The 23,988-nt window shown below is 43.2% G+C and overlaps 1 protein-coding gene and 1 long non-coding RNA gene across 2 annotated transcripts; both read left to right on the top strand.

Annotated features, from left to right (window-relative positions):
- The first annotated feature begins 4,013 nt into the window (after window positions 1-4,013).
- Window positions 4,014-6,061, top strand: ID2 (inhibitor of DNA binding 2). The gene is made up of 3 exons (XM_048296461.1): window positions 4,014-4,462; window positions 4,669-4,733; window positions 5,417-6,061. The coding sequence occupies exons 1-2, from the start codon at window positions 4,115-4,117 to the stop codon at window positions 4,723-4,725; spliced, it is 405 nt and encodes a 134-aa protein (XP_048152418.1). The 5' UTR covers window positions 4,014-4,114; the 3' UTR covers window positions 4,726-4,733; window positions 5,417-6,061.
- Window positions 6,062-7,007: 946 nt separating this feature from the next.
- Window positions 7,008-21,043, top strand: LOC125322619. Its single transcript, XR_007202117.1, has 4 exons — window positions 7,008-7,085; window positions 8,666-8,765; window positions 19,490-19,575; window positions 21,003-21,043. It is a non-coding gene; the product is annotated as an uncharacterized LOC125322619 (long non-coding RNA).
- Window positions 21,044-23,988: the final 2,945 nt, after the last annotated feature.

The raw sequence follows: 23,988 nt of genomic DNA, 5'->3' as shown, positions 1-23,988 counted from the left end.
AATTGTACTGAGTGCAGCTGCACAAAGCTGGATCAACAGTAATAGAAGGCGGCGCAGACTTCCTGACGCCAGCCCCGCAGAGCTCCCACCAACAGCCTGGCAATTCCAGATTGTTTTCCAGACCTTATCTCTCCCCCAAGTTTTTTTTTTTTTTTTTTTCTTCTTCTTCTTCGTTCGCTTTTTTTTTTTTTTTTTTTTAATTTTCTGACCGGAACAAAAGTAACAGGAAAATCCTTTGTGAAAGTAGAAAATGCTGTTACAGACCGGTGCCTTTCGCAGAAGTTGTAACTAAATATTTTGCATGCGTTACTCTTCCTCCCGCTCAAAAGAAAGGAGAAAAAAAAAAGCCAACCCCCAAACTTCTACAATTTTCTTTGAATGAATTGGAAACGTGAGGCAAACAAAAGGGAGCGGGTAGTTAAAAGCGACCGGGTTTAGCGAGATATTTTACCTGCTACATTGAAAACTGCTGTATCAAAACATACTTGGACGCCCTGCTTGGACAGGCTGGATGGTGTCAATGACTTGGAACCTGGCCAATTTTAACAGGTTTTTTTTTGTTGTTTTTTTTTTTTTTTTAGTTTGGTTTGATGGCTTAAATACGCGGCAATTAAAGCTATTTACATTATTACTGGATGTTTTAGATAGATTTCATTAGAGCCAGGGCACAGGGCCGCGGAGGAACTCGCCGGTCCCCAAGGGAGGCGGTAGCGCAGCCTCGCAGGTTCTTCCCTCAGCCCCCCGCCCCGCACACGCACCGGGGGGAGCCAGGCCGGGCGTGACTGTGTGACCCTGGGGCTGGGCTAGAAAGACCTTCAGAGGCGAAAGAGCAGGTAGCCTTCAAAAAAACCCGTGACTTTTCCTCGTAGAAAATACTTTGTTTTTTTGGGGGGGGGGGGGTGGGGCCGAGGGGGGGCGGCAGGACCGAAGCCCCCACCTTCTACCCCACATCGCAGTCTGGGAAGCCCGGCCCGCTCCTTCCTGCCCGGGTCGTGGCACCCCGGCCCCGGGGAGCAGCCCCGCTGGGGGGCGAGCGGCGCCGGGACCGTTCCCCCCCCTCGTCCATCCGCAGTTTTGCCCGTTTCACTCTTCCCTCTCTCCTTTCTGCGGGCGCCCCCCCCCCCCCCCCCCGCCTTCCCACATTCCCTCGGCCCCCCCCCCCCCCCCCCGCGGCATGGCGGGGCGTCCGGCGGCGGCCCCCGCTGCAGGTGCGCCCGGGAGGGGGAAGCGGGGCCGGGCTGCCGCCGCGGGCGCAGCCCCGGTCGCCATGGCAGCCGCCTGAGCGGCGCCGCCGGGCCCGGGCGGCGCGGGCGGGGGGGGGCGGCGGCGAGGGGCTGATGTCACGGGGCTGGCGCCGCGCAGTCCGGGCCGGCCCCGGGCGCGGGGCGGGGCGCGGGGGCGCGGGGGGGACGGCGCCCCCGGGGCGGCCGCGTTCCCGTCGCCGCTCCGCGCACCCGGAGCCGCCGCGGGCTGGCGCCGGGCGAGGGGGGGGGACCCGCGCGCCCGCGGAGCGCAGCCCCGGGTTTGTGATCCGGGGGGCGCGGAGGCGAAAGCGGCGCCTTGTGCGTAGCTTCGAGTGGCGGCAATTCCTACCAGATGTTTGCGGCGGCGGCGGCGTTTCGGGGCTGGGAACCGGCCGTAAAAGTCTCGGCTGAAAACTAAGAGGCGGACGCGCGGCTCCCGAGGCACCCGGAGCTGCCTGGGACGGGTCCTGGGAGAAGCCTCCGAGGAGCAGCTCGCAGCCCCGCTGGTTTCGGGCTCCCCCCCTGCCCCACAGCCCCCCCCGCTCGCCGGGCAGCGGGACCGCCACGGCTGTGGCACCGCTCGTGGGACCCGTGTCAGAGCGCAGGAGCTCCCAAAGCTGGCGAGCCTCTGCCAAAGCTTTCAGTGCTAAAACAGCAGAATTGAGCGAATGAAATGTTACCAGCCGCTCGCCTGGGGGAAGCGGAGCCTGGCTGCTCGCGGGCTCTACTTTGCGTGCAGAAAGCGCACATGACAGTCATTTGATGACAGGGAAAATAGCCAGGTTAGCCCCTCCACACAACTCCCCGGTGTTCCAAAAAGCGTGCTAAGCCGTTGGTGCGGAAAAGCGAAAGCAACAATACAGGGTCCTCTGCAGCGCCCGGCCGGCCGGTTCTGCCGTGCTGCTGTGCTGTCCAAGAACGACAAACAGTGATGGGAGAAGCATGAACATATTTACGTTGGCTATTATTACACCAAAACCACTCAACATTTCTTCCACTAGTGCCTTCATTAGACAGAAATGCAAGTATGTTGCAGGACCAAAACGGGTGGCCGCAGGTCAAGTACCACCACTAATTGGTATCTTAGCGATGTAAAGGTTGAAGTCCCTCTAAGTGGTGATTTTAAGCAAGTCGTTAATTGGCAGGGTGTTTTTTATTTTTATTTACTCTCTGTAACTGCACTTGAACAGTGTACTTGTCTTCCTATCAGATTCAATGTCGAGATTCACTTTCACCCTTCGCGTTTCAAAACGCTTGATTTGTGTTCCTGTCAGCCTCGGCACCGCCTCCAGTCCACCCCGGAGAACAGCCGCGGGGCAAACACCCTGGTGTGACAGTCACCAAAGTGCCCTGTTAAAAGAATAGCCAACCACCAGCTCAGGAATGCCACGCTAACTGGAAAAAACACTGATGCGGCTCTTCGTAGCTTTGTCTTCAAGTGTCCATAATGTTCCTCCCTCACAGCCCCGACCCCCTTCGTGTAGCTATGCAACAACAGCGCAGATAAATCCCATATTTGTCTGCTTTTAATAGTTATGATTGGCAGCACAATCCTCACTGATTTTATGGATGTGTGCGTTTACTACGGTTTTGTTTGCCATGAACACTAACGCGCTTTAAGCATCCATGTGGTTTTACAAAATTGCTGCGATTTGTGCAGAATTTCATTTATATTAGTTGTGTATATAAGCTCCAGCTTTCGTAAGTTGAACTTTCCTCAGGTAGTGTGTGCAATGGGAGGTGGAATCTCTGTCCGTTTGTGATACGGCCGGTAGTATAAGCAAAATATGAGAAAATACAATGGAACTAAACTTAAGAAAAAAATCAAAGTCACTTCTCCAGCTCAACAAAACAAAACAGAAAAACCCCGAAAACTTTTTCCTCTGGAATGTTTCTGGAAGATGTTTCATTGGCTGCAACCAAAGCTGCTAAAAGTACAGCGTGTAGTAAGCATTTGCATTTGTCACCAGAAACAATCTTTGCATAATTAATGGCAGTACTGTGTCACGAGCACTGATAGGGCGCAGATGAGCAGCCTTTCAAGGGTAATACATGTAAATGCACTTCCAATATGCACATTTGCTTAATGATCTCCAATTAATAGCATCATCTGAAGTAACCCTGTTCTCAGGAAGCAGGGCGCTAGGAGTGACGCCTGCCTGGCTGTCTGGGTGCTCAGTGCTCCGTTCTCATCAGGACAGTAAGTTGCAGTGGGGTTTATAGGCTTGTTTTATCTTTAATCTTGATTTATTTAATTCCTGCTTACACCCGCAGCCTATAGCTCTGGCTGCAAACGCGGCCACTGACTTTCGCTGCCGTGTGTTAAGTGGGGACATGCAAGCATCGCCGGGATGCTCCAATTCACGGTGACCTGGGGAAGGCTCAGCCCTCGCCATCCCTCGCTGCAGCGGGACCTGCGCATCCCGCAACGCGCACCTGGCTCGGCGCCGCCAGCCCCGCACAGCAGTGCGAGCCCATGCAGAGATCGGGGCAGGGGAGGGCAGGGGAGGGACAGAGGGATGTCTGAGGGCCGGGCGGGAGCGCGCCGCTGCCGCCCCAGGCCCCGCACGGGCCCGCGCAGCCCCGCGCACTATTTACTCCCTCAGCTGTGCGCGCGGCCACGCCCCCCGTCGCTATTGGCTGCCCGGGCGGAAGGCCCCACCAGTGAGGGCGCCCCGCGGTGATGGACGTGCGAGCGATCGCCAATGGCAGCGAGCGCGGGCCGGGCCCGGCGGCGGCCGCCATATAAGAGCGGCCGCGCAACGCCGGCCCTCAGTGCGAGCTCCGGCAGCGCCAGAGCGGCACCGCAGCGCTCCGCAGGCTTCAGCCCGTCCGCCCCTCGGAATCGCGCTTTCCGCCCGCCTGGCAGCATGAAAGCCTTCAGCCCTGTGCGGTCCGTCAGGAAAACCGGCCTCTCGGAGCACAACCTGGGCATCTCTCGGAGCAAGACCCCCGTGGATGACCCCATGAGCCTGCTGTACAACATGAACGACTGCTACTCCAAGCTGAAGGAGCTGGTGCCCAGCATCCCGCAGAACAAGAAAGTGAGCAAGATGGAAATCTTGCAGCACGTCATCGACTACATCCTGGACCTGCAGATCGCCTTGGACTCGCACCCCAGCATCGTCAGCCTGCACCACCAGAGACCCGGGCAGAACCCTTCCTCCAGAACTCCTCTGACCACCCTCAACACAGACATCAGCATCCTCTCGCTACAGGTAGGTGCCTCCCCCGCGCCCCGGCTCGCCGCTGACCTGGCTCGGGGAGCTCGGGTGGCGTTAGCCGTGTCCCCAGCGCGGGTGGCGAGGTGACAGCACCCGCGGCGCGCTCCCTCTCCCGCGGCGGGGCTGGACCGGGACAATCCGATCCCGCCTCCCTGAGTGCTCGGCCACCTCGCCCTTACCCTGCTCTTGTTCTCTCGCAGGCGTCCGAGTTCCCCTCAGAGCTCATGTCAAGCGAAAGCAAAGCACTTTGTGGCTAAATCTAACGGTGAGTGCTGTGCGCCTTATTCCTAAACTTCGGGTAAAAACTGCCTCCCCAGGGAATGGGAGGCGTGATGGCAAGTGCTAAAAATAGGTCCTAAAAGTTGATTAGGAGATGCCTTTGTAATCAGTAAGAAATGAGACTAATAACTGAGTCTTGAGGTCCTAAGTGTGTGTGTGTGTGTGTGTGTGTTGCTGAGGTTCACCCAGCAGCACAGGCTGCTCTGATCCTGCTCGCTGCTTAATGCAAATTCTTATCTGTTCTTGGAGTCTTAACTTCCTGGGCCAAAGTGACTGATTAAGTTGGGAATCTTGGCACAATTCCTTGAATTCTGTGATGTGGGATTGTCTGCGCTATCAGTTAAATAAGTGACTGCTTTTAATCAAATAATTGCTCTAAGAGGCAGGCTGGCGCCTCTGAACATTGCGTTTACAGAGATCTAAATAAAGATTGGACTGAGAATCCTCTTTCTAGCCTTTCCCTGGAGTGTATGTTATTTTTATGTTCAATTTGTGCTCTTGAGAGCGAGTGTGTGAGCGTGTATGTGTTGCATCTGGACGCCAGGGTTTGCCCAATCTCTGAGTGTTTGGTTAAATGTTCAAACTGTGGCTTCCTCTCTGGCGCCAGTCTGTCCGGATCTCTGCCCTGTTAGCATTCTCCTAAATATGCTTCTTTTCAATCTCTTGCAGGTGTTCCACTGATGAGATTTTTTTTTTTTTTTTTGCACAAGAAAATGTCTACAGGATTTTTTTTTTTTTTGAGGTGCTGAATTTATTTTTCAGCTGTATATCTGGAGGGGGAAATCCACGTTCAAGTAAAAGGACCTTTAAAATTAATAAAGAAGAAAAAATCAAGATTGATCTTTATTCCCCACCCCATTTTTCAACTTGGACTGAACCTAGTTATTTATGAAGAGACTCTTAAATACCCTTTCCCTAGTTGGAAGGCTTCCTTTATATACTATTCCCAACGTGGGGAGCGAAACAAAAATCTCACAAGGAGTTGCCCATTTTAAAGCAGACTTTGCCTTTTTTTCCAAAGGTGGAGCGTGAGTACCAGAAGGATCCAGTGTTCAGTTTTTTAGGAAAGTCTGTGGTCAGAAATTACCTTTTTGACACAAACCTAGGACTGAATGCTGTGTATATATTTATATATAAATATATATATGAGTGAAACCTTGTGAACTCTTTAATTAGAGTTTTCTTGTATAGTCGCAGAAATATACATTTCTGCAAAAAGTGTAATGATGTACCTAATCATGCTAAACTTTTTATAAAAGTTTAGTTGTAAACTTAACCCTTTTTATACAAAATAAATCAAGTGTGTTTATTGAACTGATTGCTTGCTTTATTCTTTGGGGACCAATTGTTTGCTGGCTTTGATTTGTGTTGTGGTTTTGTTGTTTGTTTTTTTAATACTTATACATTCTGTTACGAATTCATCAAGTAAAAATTCAAATATGTAGAGACTATAAAGAATAAAATTACCTGAAGTGAATAATTCTTGTAACTTGGAAAATCTTATTTGAGTGTATATTGCAAACTTCTAACTGCTCTGCCTGTAAACAGTGTGAAAGGAACTAGAAAAGGAATTTATTACACAGGGGATGCTATTGACAAAAGTGCTTGGAAATGTACAAAAGCAGTTAATCCTGAGGCATTCCCATGGAGTACTGCCTTTTTTATTCCCTCCCACCCCTCTGAATGATTCAATTCGGGGTAGTAATGGCCCAGATCTGTTAATTTGTGCTTAAAATAATCACTCAGAATTAAGGGTTGTGGGTGGTTATTAGTCCCCCAACTCCAAAAAGGCTTTGAATGTGAGAGTTGGTGATGCGTTAACATGGGATCTAGAATGATGAAGTGACTGTTGCCTTTCCTCACTGGAATTTTCATGCTTCCATGCAATATTTCAATGAAATGAGCTTTCTAATCAGTTGCAGCAGCTTCTCCATATGACTAAGATACTGAGAATTGAGCTAAATCGCTGTTGTGTTACTGATTAAACTTTGGCTGCTCCTACAGGGACTCTCTCCATAAGAATTAAATTAAGTTTGAAATAGGAGTCTAAATTCCTGAAAGCCAGAAATGGTTTATTCTTTCTCTTTTGCCCTCAGAAGCGATGCAATATCCCTTATTATTCCAGGGACACTTACTGTACCCTATGGACTCACTGTTCATTAAATATGTTTAGTTGTCATAAGACAGTGGATGTGGGAACTGTGCCTTATCAGATGACATTCTAATTTAAGCACACGCATAAACTTCCCCGAAATGGGAAGTTAAATTGTGGGTCCTACATAGGAATTAAAGAGAGTCACTTGTAATCTGAACGAAAGAAACTTCCCTGCTGCTTGGGGTAAGTACAGCTCTCTGTCAGGCGCTGCGCTTTGGGCCTGAGGGAGCGTGTTTAGGGTTTCTGTGCTCTGGGGACTCTTAGTGTGAAAGGCAGGAGCCTCACCTGGGGCCAGTAACACTTTCCCCAGCGAACAGGTGGGTGGGTGGTGCTCTGGGGCAGCAGCAGCTGCCTTTCCTTGCCCTTGACACCAAATCCATTCACGTAGGCTGGGAGAAAGCCAGCTCTGATCTCTTAATACTGACGCTGCCCTGCCCAAGCAGAAGCGCGCCCTCTCAGAGGATCAATGCAATCAGAAGACAAGAAGGGTTAGCAAAAGCTGGGACGGGCCGGGGGGGGTGGGGAGAGAAGGACACGGCCCAGAGCTGATCTTGCATCGCCCCATGCCCAGCCCCGCAGGGATTAGGGAAAGCTCCGTGCAGCGCACACCCGCTGTGCCTCCTGTGGCCAAACCTCGCTACTGTCTCAGCGCCCGGAGCGCAGGGCTCGTTCCAGCTTCGTGCAATCAACGTTTAACCCTGACAGCCCAGTAGTGAAATACTTCATTGCCGCAAATCGGCACGCCTCAGTCCCTAAAATACTCTTTTTCCTGTATATTTTACCCAACTCTTAATAGCAGCACAGTCGGGGTTGTAATCAGAGTATTGAGATGTTTGTAGTTCCAAGCCAGTAACAATCCAATGCAATCGCCACCAAATTTCACTGTCAAAACTAATTTTTCACCCTGCTGCTCATTTTAGGGTGAGACAACAGTAAGTCACTTTAAACCCACAGTTCATTTTATAAAATTAAAGAGCTGCAACGGTCAGATCACTGTAATTATTTTAAGATCAACCCCTTTAGGAACTAAGGCATTTACACTACAATATTTTTAAGCTACGGGATGATTAACACACTTGTAGAATGAAACCCATTTTCTTATCACGCATAGCCAAAAGAGAAATTCACAATTTACAAGGCGTGGGGAGCTGAGCAGGAAAACAAACAAACATGTTTTTAAAAATGTAAATTAAGAAAGGAAAAAAATTTCCTCTTTCAGAATTAACTAATTCCTCGACTTGACAATGCAATTCTACAATCAGAACTAGGGGCTTAAGCTAGGTCCTCCCTTAGAGATTCACTCTTTGGTTTTGTTCTTAAGATTTTGTCATTCAGAGATAAACAGCAAGGTCAAAGCTGAGAGCCCAAAGCCTTAACATTAATTCTTTAGGTTTCCTTGAAGATGCGGGATATTTTTTATTCTATACGATTGTCATTGTCCCCCTAGAACACATCAGAAAAATGTGTGACATTTTCACCACTTTCCCTGGCCTGTTTACTGTCTCTATACACAGCTGTTGTCCATAGTCCTGTTTATGTGTAGCTGAACACAACAGATCAAGAGGAGCTGCAGTCAAGTATGTGATAGCAAAATACTTTTGGTGACAATCATATTTAAACTCTGCAATGTTTTTGAGTAGGCTATGCATGAAAGTCGCAAATACACCTATAGACACTTCCACATGGGGGTGGGGGGAAACAGAGATACAAGAGGATTGTCTCGTCTAGAAGAGAGGTTTCCAAACCTGGCTTTTCTTGTGCAGCGCCCTTCATAACACATGGCCCTGCTCCCAATCTTATCCCAGTCAGAAATCGACGGGCTCACACCCACAAGCGGAAGGAATCCCTCCAGCCCATCTCCAGGTAAGGGAAACGCAGAGAGCAGGCTGGGGATTGTTTACTCACCCCCGGGCAAACACCATTGTGTCTATCGCACCGAAACCATTCGGGAGCCACTTGCAGAGCCAGTGCCAATATTTTGACAAAAACATGACCGAGAGCGCTGCCTCGGAGCACGGGCAGGACGCACCTTCGGGCCGCGTCCCCCGGCGCGGGCTGGGCGGCGGGCGGTGCGTGGAGGGCCAGTGCCACCCTCCGGGCCGGCCGCGCACGGCACCGCGCTCCCAGCGCCGCCTTCTCTGCGCGCTCCGGGGAAACGGCGCTTTGGCGAATTCAGCTCTGCTAAGCTGCGAACTTCATTCCCAAGAAGTGGCACCTTTTGTAAAACCCTATAGAGAAATCAGCTTTGAAATACCAAATACTTTGCCCGTACCGCAATGGGAAAAGCACCATTTGACAGCACTAATTTGTATTTGACTCTGGAAAGAAACTAGACTGTTCTCTAAACAGTCTAGTGCGTGTTAAGGATTCTTCTATACAACACTTTGCAGTCTGGATCAATTTATGCAATATGGGAAATAGATACAATTATAATTTGCTAATGAGAATTAGCTGTGAGTAAGCATCTTTTCCTGGTTTTACCACTGCCCCTGCTTACTTACAATAAATGATTTACACAGCTTTTACTGGAAGCTGTAAAGAAGAGGGATAGCAGAATGCAACTGTTGCATGGCAAAAGAAAACACTGGCATTGAATTTGTTCAGAAAAAGGTTTTCACAAATGTACTCTTTAAAACTACTGTTTTGCAAAGGGATCAATATTTTCCAATTCTACAGATAAATGAAAATGTTGGATCTTTGAAATCAAATTTGTTTTACCCACATTACCATATTCCTCTCTAGAACAGCTATTAAGTTATCATAATTCTAAAGTGCAGGAGCCAAATGCAAACACTATTTCAATAAATCAAAACTGATATTGCAACAGCCACTGGTTGTGTGAGCCACTAGCTAAAGTAAATTGAAGGATTAAACAAAGGACGAAACAAACAAATGCAATTACTTTTGGAGTCACTCGTGGTAACTGAGAGGAATTTATATTTCAGTTGATTGCTTGTCTTTAAAAAAAATTTTAAAGGGTAGTCACTGCACTGGGCAAGAACTATAATTAGGGCCAAACTGAGAAAAATGAACTGCACAGGAAGTGCTGCAGTGGACTTACTGCTGTTAGCTGCCCTAGAAGACAGCACTTTACTTGCTATTTCACAAGAACACAATGAATGGATAGATAAAATGACATTATGTGAAGATACAAGGCCTATCCAGATTTGAAACAATTAAACTAACTGCATTACTTGCCAAAAAGAGTAAGTTTTTATAATTTCTAGTAAATATCACCACAAATTACACCCTGTCTGCAACTCAGAGTTTTGTGAATAGATCAGGTATTTCTCCTTAAAACTAACTGCCTGAAACAGCTCTTAAGTTTTACTACTGATGGCAGAACTTCAAAAGCTCACAGAGAGTTGCTTGTGGGGGTTTTTTTTCCTTCTCTTCTTAAGAACTGGACTGTAAACCTGCTGAATTTCTCTTTCATTTGGAAGAGAACAAATTATTTGGATACTTACCATCTTGCATCTGAGCAGACAGAGGACCAGCAGATTTGCCTCACTGGAGCCTACCTCTTGCTAACAGCTGCAGTATCTGATACTTAAGGAAGAGTGCAAGATCAGCTTTGGGTGGTACTTCCTCCATGTACTCTCAGCATCTCATATTCTCCTAGAACAGCTTTTCTCATCTTTTTGGTGTGGAGGTTCACTTTGATGCACTGTTTGTCAATACGGAACTTGCATATCCTGCTGGAGTGACACCTGTCATCTTATTTTTCTCTTGTCCTGAGAAGAGATGCAGTGCTCTGAAGGGGGAGAGAGAGGCAAAGGGGGAGAGAGAGGAAGAAAAAGGGAGGACAGAAGTAACATAAGACTAAGTATCTCCTGCATATTAGACTGGAAAAGATCAAAGTAGCATGTCTGGCCTTAAAAAAACAATGAGGTTGAAGTTTCAGTTGTGTTTTCAGTCTTGTGCAAGTTTCTTTCACCTGGAGTAGAGAGCCCAACCTCCATCCCAGACGGACCATCTCACTCGGGCACCCCACAGAACTGAGCTGGGTTGGCTATGTCTGATACCAGCACCCCAGGGAAATTTGGTATATTAGAAAACCTCTAATAGCGTCCTTCAGCCATATTTTCTGTAAACCTCATTGCCCATCCACAAGCTTTTTGTGACCTTTTAGAGATCTGTGTAGTACTTGAAAAGAAGGAATGTGATAACAGTCTACTGTAAACCACTTTAGAGATCAGAGAATAGAGAAGAACTGGTGCTCAACGACAGATGCTGCTGCTGGCGCTGAGATTTCTGCCTTGTTCAGACCACTAGCTTCACACCCAGCTGTAACATATTAATGCCTCTACAAAAGACAGTCTCACACAACATCAGAAAGACACACAGACTTCAGGGGAACTGGGAGGAACTGTTTCTCATGGACATCATTATGCAGGAGATCAACTACAAGAAATTCTTATTTTCCATTCATTAAGGGTAGAAGAGACTTGTTCCAAGAACAAGAGTAAACAAAACAAAAAATAAACAAACAAAAAACCAAACTAACAAAAACTGGACCAAGAACATGAACATGTAAGTATTTTTTTAATTTCAGATTCAGTGTCTACATGAGTTAATATACAGGAATAAAGTGATGGGCAGGCTATTTCAGAAAGACTGGTCAAGCTACATAGCTACAATTCACAACTTCTTGGAAAAGTATCTTCCTAGTGCTTTTGTATTTCTCCTCATAAGTATATGAGAACACTGTGCCACTGCTAGGGGTTTGCTTCTTTGAGTTAAAAAAGTTTGTGTCAAATGCATTAAGTAAATCTCCCATTAGTACTCTTCAGAAGATACAACAGTTAGAAGGCTGAGTAAATCACATGCCAAATCTATAAACTCATAGTTCATGTTTTTTGACAGTTTTGAATACTTACTATTACTTTTATTACTATTTTACAGGGCTTTGAGGTAAGCAGTATTTTCAAAAAAGATAAAAGGAATGTGGCTGAACAGTACTTGTAAGGGGAAAGGACACACTTCTGGAGAGATATCCAAGGCAGAAACTTCCTGGACTATGGCAGTCCTGGAAGGAAGCAGATTTGTTAGTTATGAGCCTAAAAATAACCAAAATTTTTCAAATAGAAGAAGAAACTCAGAAGCCAGGCATCAAAGTGAGAAAACAAAGCAGGTACTTTCAGATTTATTGGTCTTCCACTGAGAAGTATGAAGTGACAACACCCTGCCACAAAAAAATGCAAGTGTGACTACAAGTGGAAGAATGAGACAAGAGGGATATGCAGGAAAAAAAGAGTAAGTGATGTAATGTACACACACATACAAGAAAATTCTGAAGACAATTATTCCACCAGGGAAAGGGAAGAAAAGTAGGTTTTACGCAAAGAATCACAGGTAATGAAAACATGGAAAACACAATGAATGAGGTAAAAAAGAAGCGTCCATGTAAGAAAGAGGCAGAACAGAAGAAAGTATATTTGCAATCTAGAAAGTGAATGCAGTCACAAATTCTACAAGAAAAAAGCAGAGCTATTAGAATAAAAGTATGTAAAACTTACTTGTCTTGTGAAGGGGGTGGACAGATTTATTCTTCAGCCTCTCTGAAGAGTTTTAAGAAAGAGCTAAAAATCCCTCTTCTAATTCCACAGTATTTACAAATATAAAATGCTAGTTCCAGCTGGCCTTGCGCCTCAATCGGAATATAAATGGTTTTTTTTTTCCATTTTAGAGATTATTCACACTGCATAACCTATGGAAAATAAACTAGGATTTTAGCCCTTGATAACTATACCTCTCATAACAGACTAAATTTAACATTTTCTAGGGAAAAACAAGATAATTAGCTGTAAAAGTATTTCTTTAAGACTTCCATTTGCAGGTTCAGTTGCTAGGAAAATTATGAATGAATCACCTTCAGTAACACAATTCCTGCCATGCATACAGTAACAACAAAATATTATCATAGGAAGCATGTAATTCACTTAAAGCAGGGAGAACAAAAAAGTAGGTCAACTTTGAGAACTTTTTTTTTTAGATTCCATGTTGGGGTTTATTAGAGTTATTTCTGATTAAATTCTGTGCATTTATAACATGCATAACCTCACATATGATTTCAGGGGGTCAGCAATAAATGTGTAAACAAATATGTAATGAGGAAAATTTTTTTATATTGTTTACATTAGGAATAAAAAGTGGGGTTTTCTCCTTCAGAACTATATGCAGCAAAGGATAAAAAGGATTATGACTATGTCAAAAATAATAGACATGGTGAGCAGAGTTCAGTAAATGACAGAGAAAAGGAGGACTGACGCTAAAACTGAGAGTTCTGTGATTTAAATTTCTCTATTAATCAGATTTTCTAGTGAAAGTCATTCACTAAGTAACAATAACAACAGGTTCTTTTGATATACAAGTTTCAGGCTTACAAAGGAAAAACAGCTCTGTAAGTGCTATTTTTGAGGGCATTAATTCATGCAGTAACTCAAAGGTTAGAGAGAGCGGATGTGAAGATCCAGCATTTTTCCAATCCTGAAAAATACCTCTGTAGTACAAGTGGGAAGCATGATTGCAGTCTGTGAGCAAGACCTAAGCAAACTTTCATTCTCTCAAGTTGGGTACCAGCACCAAAGAAGATTGTCCAGTACAGACTTCAGTGTAGGAGACAGCCATGGAAGATACATAAGGCTGTACTGACACCTAAATCTTTGCAACCTGACTGCTCACAATGCTTTAAACAGCTTTTTCAGTCATCCTCATCATCTGCATGAGCTGACCTAAAGGTAGCAGACTGCAGCATAGACATACCCAAAACCAAATGCCTAAAGGCTTCAGTGAAAGTATACTTGGAACTATTACATGACATAATCAATTACTGGATATCTGTCCCTATCTTGGAGACAGTGTCACATTGAAACATGGGACCTAAAGGTAAATGTAAGGTAACAGAGCAGCAATTTGATGTAATCATCACAGAAAAAGGTCTCGAAGCACACTTGCAAAAAGACTTTCAGAGATGCCTCTAAGCAACTGAGTATTTTATTGAAGAAATGTTTATAGACATTCTTCTGTTTCCTAGAGAGGAAAAAAAAAAGCTTATAAATGTAATCAATTTCAAGTCTTAAAAGTATTAGTTTACTATCTCTTCTTAGTCTCTGAACTATTGCTGAAATGTATTTTTAATTTTTTTCATCAACTGATGACTTCCACAGCTTTCTTAAGCACTTAATTACAAGTCAGGAAAGAAAGTTCATTTCATTTGATTCGTATACAGTTGGTGAATGATTTAAGGTGTCCATGAAAACACTTAAAAGCCACAAAATCTTCTTACCTTTCCCTTCAAAGTTCTGGCATTTAAGCAGCTCAAACCAGTAATTTATCAGCTGTTAAAGGTGATGAAACAGGGCTTCACTGATGTGGGGGGAAATACGATCTTGTGGTTAAGACTTTGAACTGGGAGCTATAAGATGTAGTTCTTAGCCCAAATTTCCCACAGACTTTGTATGCGACCTCTGCAAGTCATTTCACCCCTTAGTGTTTCTATCCATGTGTAAAAATGGGAAATTTCATTCTCCCTCTCAGGAATTCTCATGAACTAGCATGTCTCATACTGGGCTACCTTTGTAAATACTATCAATGGGAGCATCTTGGGCATTAAAATTGGTCACTTATCATGTGAAATTGTACCTGCCACACACTCAAACAATTGCCAGTCATGACTTGGGAGTTACATGGCCCAGAAGCCCTCCTAGAGCAGCATTATGTTTTATAGAGTATCAGAATCAATATCAGCAGGATATTCCATTGCAATAGGCCAAAGAATGGTCCTTATCCTGGTGGAAGCATTAACGTAGGTTCAGGTCCCAGTTTTGTTTATATCACTAAGTAAAAAAGAGCCAGGGAGAAAGCATAAACACTGGGCAGCCACAGATCCCTGTGTGAAGTAAAAGCAGTTTCTTTGGCCTGAATGCAGATCAGGTAACATGATTTTATGTCAAGTACTTGAATTCTTCCAAGATCCATACATTTAACTATCAATGTTAATAACATTGTAACATGAATGCAAACACCCAACATGGTAATAGGCTGGGTATGAGGTCACTGTGCAAAACACAAGAGTCACACTTGTGACTGGAAGTCTGACCATCAAGGGCAAGAACAAGGAGCTATTAATCTGATATGCAAAATATACTGCTTTGCTTCTCCATTTGAATTAAGAGCTACTGTATCCCATATAACTGGAACAGTCTGGGGTTATTGTTATCTTTGCCTCCAACCAGCTTTGAAATAGAAAGAGCCAGGCAATACAAAGTGGGACCTTTTGCATTTGAACTTCTATTCATGGACCTGCTCCAAGGGGAATTTGGCTATTTTTCTCTTTCACGGGTATTTACATCGAGGCCTACTCCATCAGTGAATTTCCCAGAAACACACACAGTTTGGCACATACTATTTTTCTTTTGGGAGCCTCATCAGTGCTGAACACAGTGACGGCTGATGTTTGAAACAAATTGCTGTGCATTTTGCAATGTAAAACCCAAAAGTGCAAACCAGAGTGGAAGGATCTTATGTCATCTTATGATTCATTCACTTACATTACTCTCAAACCCTCCCAAAGAATGAAATTCCACAACTTAGCATCACTGATATTGCTTTAGTAGAAAGCTTTTATTTTCAGAATACTGGGGAGGGGTTTCCACCATAAATTAGAAGCTGATTACTTTGTGCTCCACTGATGTAGCTTATAATCTTTCTGTAACAGTATTTTACACGTGAAGAAATCATGTCCATTCAACCTTCCTCTGAATCCAACTCTTTCAAAATTACATACCTGTAAAGTCATATTTTCTATATGTTCTTGCCATTCTCCTCCATTGCTTATTAAACTTGCTCAGGTCTGGACACAGTAGACCTTCAGCAGCAGGACATACCTCTCCTGGACTGGATAACACTCCTATTTATTCACCCATCAGACATTTCCTTTCTTCCCTCTCACTTCCACAGTATCACTTACCTTCTTAGCTTACTACTGGTTTAGTAGCCACACCAAAACCCCATTGCCCTCTGCAGTATTTCAGTGGCTTAAAATCAATTTTATATTTGTGGATTTGATTTCACTTTTGTAAGTGCAATATTTTATACTTGCCTTTACTGAGTGGCATCATGTTAATTTACAATCTTCTGCATATCAATAATTCTGTCCTTTGAGATGAGGCATGTTCAGACAATAGCAAACTCTGAGATTCTACCAATAAGGTTGCTTATTGAGGTACTGAACAAGAATGGACCAAACAGACCCCTGTGTGACCCTACTCTGACATGAGATAACTGATGATCACTGGCAGGTTTACCTTTTCCAGCAGTCTGCTTTCACTCCATTGCATGATTTGCTTAAGCTTCGATGATAAAAGTCTTACTGCAGTCAAACATATCACATATGCTGTATCCATCTTCTGCAGGCTGGTTACTCAGACAAAGGAGGAAATTGGAGCAATTTGATAAGGGGTCATCCCTGAAAACTTAAGATTAACTTTCAAACTTGAACTTTAAACACCTGATAAATAACAAAAGCTTGATAAATTAAGTTCTTCCAGATGTCAAAGTAAAGGTAATTCCCCAGGCCCTCCCTTTTTGCCTTGAATATGATTCCAGGTAGTCCTCTCCTATCTTCTAGTAGCTGTATTTCCACGATACTGCTGTCTCTCTGTTTCTCCAAGAAAATTGATCATGGTTATAGATTGTTTTGATTGGATCCAGAATTTCCACAGGAAGCACACCTTGGCCATACTGATTTGAGGCAGTCACTGAAAGAAAAATAAGTATTCTTAAGTTGCTATCTGGACAAAAAACTATTGGTACGCTGGACAGGTCTAAGTATTCAGAACCTCCCATTTCTGATGTCAGTAGTTTTCTTTCTTTAATAATTATTGATTTCTTAGTATGGCAGAACTCCCCTGCATAATTTAGCTTCCTAAGATAATTGGAGAGAAGAAAAATATACAAGCCAGTTATATGGAGTCAATTTATCTTGGATTTTTTCTGTTTCTGCCTGTTTCTTTCCAGAAAGCATTACAAAGAAGATCTTATGATAGCTAAACATGAATGAATTTTGAAGATATTTTCTTCAGAATTTTGAAATCCAAATAATTCTAAGATATCTGAATTGAATACATTTCGGTGCTACATAGCATCAACTTGGAAGATTTTAATGACTACCCTCGGTTATTTTTTTCCTGAAATCTCTCCTCTTCAGCAGTGATTTACTTTCTTAGAAGTGTTGTTCATTTACATATTTATATTGTAATTGCACATGTTCCCAGGCAGCTAGGAATTTTCAACCTTTGCACTACCCACGGCATGTGTTCACACCACATCCTCACACATACTTCAGATACAGGTGCTGTGTCATCTCAGTCCTGGCTCCGCTACAGAACTCCAGGGTTCTCAGAAAGACTTGCCCTTGGGTACAACCTATGAATACTTTTTTCCTCCATTTTTAAATGTATATTTAAACATCTCCGTGCATTACTCTCAGTGACCTGGAAAGAGGTGTCACAGTCCTCATTCTAAGACTGACAGATCAATCTTAGGAGCTCAGCAGCAACCCCCAGATTCCTGTGTGATGCCACAACTCTTGCTGAATATCAGCTCAAAGCCTGTTGGCTCTGCTCTGAGCAGAGAAGAGCTTCACAACTACAGTGGGGACTCTCAAGGGTTGCCAGAGTTCTGATGAATTGCACCACTCTGGGCAGATTCCACCATAGACACATCATAAATCATCATCCTGTTTAGCAGCCTTTACAGATAGTGTTGCTTTGCTACTAACATGGTCCTGGACTTGATTCTGTGAAGACAAAGTAACCCCCTCTTATCATCCTGGTAATGAAAGAATGGCCTAGGTATGGGAGGCTACATAAAATTACATTCCCTAGTTAAAACAGAATTGCTTGGGCAGAGGGGAAGCTATAGGACTTCATGGATGCTTTATCCAAAAAAGTGACAGTGGCAGGGACATTCCTAAGCGTGGATTTCACCTGCTCTCCCAATGTTACAATCTGAAGAGACATGATCATGAACGGCAATGCTGTAAATTCCACTGAGGTTCTGTCCTGCAGTCCTAGTCCTGATCATTACCTGCTTTGTTCCCGTTGGTCTTCCACACAGGAAACAATTTAATTCAACCTAGAGAACCCTTAAGAACACTGAATGTGTGTGGCTGGTGCACCAAGGTAATGCTGCCAAGTGAACGTGGAGCAGAAAATGGGATGGTTGAGCTTTAGCTCCATCAGAAAGTCCAAAGTCTGGACACTCAGCCAAGAGAGCAGAAACAGAAGGCGTTTCAGAGCATTCTCTCATAGAGCCCTTTATGCTCTTGATAAGGATCTCTCCCATAGCATGGGAACATCAGCACCCTAACCCTGACAGACACCCAGTATTCACATTGAAATAGGAAGGCTGAATGGACTAGAATAGGTAAAGAATTCTTCAGCAGATCAGAGACTGGATAGAGATGTTTTTTGAGATTTGTTATTGACAGATATTAAAAACAAACAAACAAACAAACAAACCTAAGGTTACTTTTCCAGAAAGACTAGAAGGGAGCTCATCATAGTAGGAGGATGAGTGTCTAAGTACTCTGTCCAACTTTTCACAGCCTGAAAAGATTCCTGAAGAGAAAAAACTCTGATAGGTTTCTGCCCTCCCCTGAACTCCAGGGGCTATTTAAATATAGGTTATTTCTATAATTGTTAAATATATTTAAATTTTCTTTTTTTTTGTCTACTCTCTGAAACTAAAAAAAAAAAAAAAAAAAAAAAAAAGTTTAAAAAAAATTGAAGAACCATGAAGTAGTTGATAGAACCTGAACCAACTGATCTTATGTTTTAGAAGCCATTTACTCAAGCAAAAGAGTCATGGTCCATCTCAGATGAGCACTGGCAGGTCTCTGCTATAAGACTAGTCCAAACAAAAGTAACATTTTTTTATGAAAGTCCAAATAATTTCAAGGACGAGAATAAAATAACTGTCCCCTTCCTATACTGGAAAATTACAGAAGTGCGACTACTTTCCTGAATTTGAATTTTAAGCATAAATGCCTTCTCTTGCAAGTCTAGGATGAATCACCATTGTACTTTTTGCTTGAGAGTAAAGTGTCTATGCAGATAAATTATTTCTATGGATCTCAGTTGTGCAAAGTACCACCAGGTGCTTAAAGAAATTACTGTACAAGGAGATCTGAAATCTGATGTGAGGATAAAAAATAAAAAATAAAAATTACTGAACATCGTAGCCATGGACGGCAAAACTAAAGACTCCGATTCATATTAGCATATAAAAAGATCTGATGAAGCTGAGCTAGTCTGTCATCAGATGGAAGAGAGGCAGAAGGTAGCACAGATGGTGAAAACAGAGGAAATTATTCATGGTTCCTCGTCACACCTTGAAAGAAGCTACTGAAAAGATGATGTTGAAAATTAAGACCAGAAGGCATCTTGGAACAACAAAACCTCTAAACCCTCCTTTATATTCCAAAGGTGTAAATATGTCCTGAGGTTAAGTAGGCTTATGGTTTGATGATTTGTCTTTTACAGAAAATGAAAAAAATAATGATTTCTTTTTATCTTTCACAGTAAAAATACCTGAACACCAAAGGTTGACAAGTCTTGAGTCTTCAAAACAAACGTAGAAACTTCCAGATTCTTCAGATTACTTGAAAGTAAGTGATAAAATGTCCTGCATATAACATTATTTGCAGTGCCACTCAGACTTGCATCATCAAACCCAACTTAGAGAACCATGAGGAAAATTAGCTCTTCCTGAGTGCAACCATAAAGTTCATCTAGGATCTAAACAGACTACTTAGAATGCAGATGAGCCGACAACTGTCCTTATCCTATGAGCAATCATTGCCTGATTATTTACCAGGAATAGATGCAAGGAAACAAAGAAGCAGATTTTCCCCCCACTAAATAAAGTTCGAAGGTTTTTTCCATTTGCAGATATAAATTAGTGCACTTTTTTTCAGATGTGTCCATAATACCATCCGCAATAAAGATATCAGATAAAATGTATTTTAAAACCAGCTTTGTGGACTGTGGATATGTATATCCTGTGAATTTTCTATGACCTGAGGAAGAAGATGGAGAGAAATGAGAAAAAGATTTATTGTATAACTTAGATCCTACCTAGGCTGTAAAACCTTCCTCGGGTAAAAACCCCCACCAATTAAAAATCCTCATCCAAGCAAAAAACACCACCACCACTGCAGTACAACAGCATTTTCTGCCATTGCTGAAGTGGAAAAAAATTGCAGTGTACAGCAGTTCTGAGGTTATCATGAAAAAATTGGGGAAGGTAAGTCACACTGTCAGCAACCAAAGCCCCAACTACCAGTCAGGTGTTGAGGCAGAACTGAAACAGTTCCAGGTACACAATGTTCTTGTGCACGGAACACAGGGAGTGGGGGCAAGACAAGACAGGAGCATGTCCAACAATAAGGGAAAGCAAATACATACCCAGTGCCAAATGACTGACATGCCCAAGACATTCAAAGCTACAATCTTAAGGCTTTGCCAGAAGGAGAGGACCATAAACAGACTGCAAAATTTATAGTCAAATAGGGAATGTAGAGAGGATTAAAAAAAAAAAAAAAAGCTGGGTAATGAGAAAAAGTTAATAGGAATCTTCAGTTTAGATTTCAGGAGCTCTTACTGTTTAAATGAACATAAAATAAAGGTGGTCTCTCATCAAAAGTCCAGTTTTGACTGGCAGATGAAAGCTCAGGACCCTGTGAAAAAACATATGTAATCCTGTATTCTACTGCTTCTGAGGTGGGAAAGGATTTTTGGTGTTCAAAATGAACTTAGGAAAATTTTGCTGCCTCTCAAAAGTACTATAACAAATGAGGGAGATTTGACGGTACTGCAATATGTAAACATATTCAAGAATATGGATTGCTTTTAGCCATGCACAAACCATCACATTATTTCAGAAGAAATAGTCAAAACCAAAAAAGTTAAATCTCTGCTGATTGCTTCCCTGTGGTTTAATTAGTGAGGCAAGGCAGTAAGGCATCACAAAATTTCTGTTTTAGTTTAACAGTTCCCCACAGTCAGTATTCTATGCCTTTGTTTTTATTTCTAGGTTCCAAGGACATATACAAACTATTCAAACTTTTCCTTTTGTTTTCTACCATGAGAAATCCTGGACACAAAGAAAAATCTTATAATGGACCACTAGCATTCCTTTCCTCCCCTTCTCCTTCATAAACAATAGACTTACTGTACTCCAGTAATGATATACAGACACTCTGGTTTACTCACAAAGATAATTCTGCAATCCAGGTTATTTCTGTAAGAAGCAACGAAGATATGCAATGTCAGTACTCAGACCTGAAACATGAAAGAACCCTGAACACTGTGCTGTGTAATGGCAGCTCTAAGAATTCACACAACAAAAAGTATGCTCTGTTGCTAGAATCACATTTTTAAAAGAAATATACACCAACTCTCTATGAGAGACTGAAATGGTTAATGGCTTAAGCACTGTAAAAATCATCGGAGGACTTCTGCCCACTTTGACTTTGCAACAAACTGCAAAGCAGCAGCTGTTCGTCTGCAACCAGCGCAGCCTACCCCACCCCGACTATGCCTACTGCCTGGAGGTTGGGAAGTGACGGGCACTTGAGATAAGATAAAGGGGTGCTATTGTCCAATCATCCCAGCTCTGGGGAGAAGAATGTATCCACAAGAGATCCTGGAGAGAGACTGGAATGGTGATAGCTCAAACATTCAGGGGCAAGCTGGCGATGTGCAAAGTACCCGCCCAGGGGCAGAGGGCGAGCCCCTACAGTGTACAGGTGGTGTTGAACAAGATAAGGAAAGAGGCAAACCCTGAGGCTCGGGGAGCTGTCTATTTGTCCTTACTAAAGTGAACTCAGCTGTGGTAACTGCCTTGCCGGGAAAGCACTGGGACATTCGCCCTCAGCCTGAAGGTTTTCATCTCTGCCGATGGGCCCTATGGACTGGACTGGGCTGACGTAATAGACAGCTCTAACGTCTTAGAAGGTGCCAAAGGCTTCCGAAGTGTCTCGTGAACCACAACATTAATCCACAATCATCATCCAGTGTGAAACTCCCCAGCTCAGGAGAGGTACTTGGGCGTTCCCACTTGAACCTGAGTTGATAAAAACTCAATAGATGTTGTGTTTTAGGGGGTTCTGTGTGACTTCTCCCACCACCTGATGGTCTTCAACCACCACCTTGACCAACAGACATAATTGCAACAACCAAGTGTTGTAAGGACACCTCCTGGCAGTGAGAACTTTCTACACCTGTCCCTTCCTTATACATTTTTAAGTGTATATTGTCATATTACTATAGATAATACGAACCAAAATGGCTACATACCTGCTTTCCATTGCAAGTAAACTTTCTGCAATAAACCCTACATATATTTACAAACACCAATCATTCAGTGTCTTTCACTCTAAGCTACCCCAAGGGATCCATTAACAACAATCTGGGTTATCCCTCACTTTCTGGGGGTGGGTTGTAACACTCCCAGTTATAACCTTTTGCTACATAAAATATCACACAATCTCTCACCTGTCTTTTCTTTCCTCCAAAAGACTCTGTTCTAAAATATCCCAGGGAATTTTTTTCCTTCCCCTTCGGAAGAAGGTGACCCCAAGATATGACAGACTAGGAAACTGGCCAATAGAATGTCCTTTAGAAGTTTATCCACTGTCACCATCACAACAATTTGGGGGAAACACCACCTGTAAATGCTTTTTAAAGCCCAAACATTTGGTGTTACCAGTATCAGTCTTCTTAAAGAACTACAATCACTTCTGACTGCAAAAACATTGCTAAGAACCCTGTAGCTCTGAGTCTTACTTCATGGAAGACAGGGCATAAATTTCTAAACCAAAACTTTACCAAAATATTAAGCGTATCACATCAAACCCACACATGAAAATAAATATGTTAGATTCAAAGTTTGGAAACATGGTGTGATATTATTTATACTATGACATTTTTTGAGCACCCATTTTCCCTTCTTTTTTTTCTTCTGTTTGTTAAAATTCAGAAACCTGTGAGAATATGTCAATCTTATGAAACTGTTCTGTATTCCCATGGAGAAAGATTCTAAGTAAAGTTTTTCCCCACCCTGCCCTTAATCTGATGAAATGGGCCGTAAGAAAGATAACTGAAATCTCGACAATACGAAGCATAAGGCTGCCAGAAAATAGCATGTAAGCTTAGTACAGTCTTTCCAGTCTTCTCTGCTTAACTGGAACTGGAATTTTGCAGTAAGTTGTCCTCCTATACAGCACAGAAAAGACCAAAATCCCAAAAGCAGTCTCTATCTCACACCAATTACTACAATGTTTTTCTCTCGTGTGTCTGAAAATTCACTTCTTGGTATGAACACTTTTATTTTACCACCACTGTAGCTTTCATTTATGGAACCTCAAATACTCAGGTATTACTTTTCTTTCGCAATTTCTTAGTAATGTGTTTAGAAACTTAAATAAATCTGTAACAGATTTAAAGCTGATCAAAATGATCAAGGCCACAGGGTGCAACATGCTGAACTGTGGCTCCTCTGCTTGTGTTATCTTGTACAAAGAACTTCCCATGTTCTTACAGTGAGGACCAGAAAACTTCCCATGAGAGCTGCACATGTAAAAAAGAGGCTTTGTGGATTCTATTGACAGAAGTGAACAGTTGAGCCTCAGACCACAAGAGAAACCACCTATTTTCACCATTCTGTATAAACCCCTGCTAAGTGTGTCTCAGGAAAATTTCCCAAAGACTATATAAATAAAAAAAAGGGAAGAAACCAAAAAATTTAACAGTATTTGAAAAGAAAACTTAAGAAAGTTAGGGACTGAAAACTTACCAACATCCCGTACCTCTTCTGCTGTGTGGGCAAAGTCACATAGGGTGATCAGATATCCCAGAGTGACCACGACAGGCACAAACTGTAAACTTTTTTCCAGATCTTCAAGAATTTTACCAGACCATCATTTTGTTGCAAGTTTTACAAGTGAAATGTAAGAATTTCCCTCTCTCACTTCCTCAGAAACTGCAACCCTGGAAAAGGCTGGCAAATAGCCACAAGA

This window comes from Corvus hawaiiensis, chromosome 3, assembly GCF_020740725.1.
Source record: "Corvus hawaiiensis isolate bCorHaw1 chromosome 3, bCorHaw1.pri.cur, whole genome shotgun sequence".
In the NCBI taxonomy this organism is placed as follows: Eukaryota; Metazoa; Chordata; class Aves; order Passeriformes; family Corvidae; genus Corvus; species Corvus hawaiiensis.
Note: the sequence above shows the minus strand (reverse complement) of the source record. Positions and strands in the feature narration are given on the sequence as shown.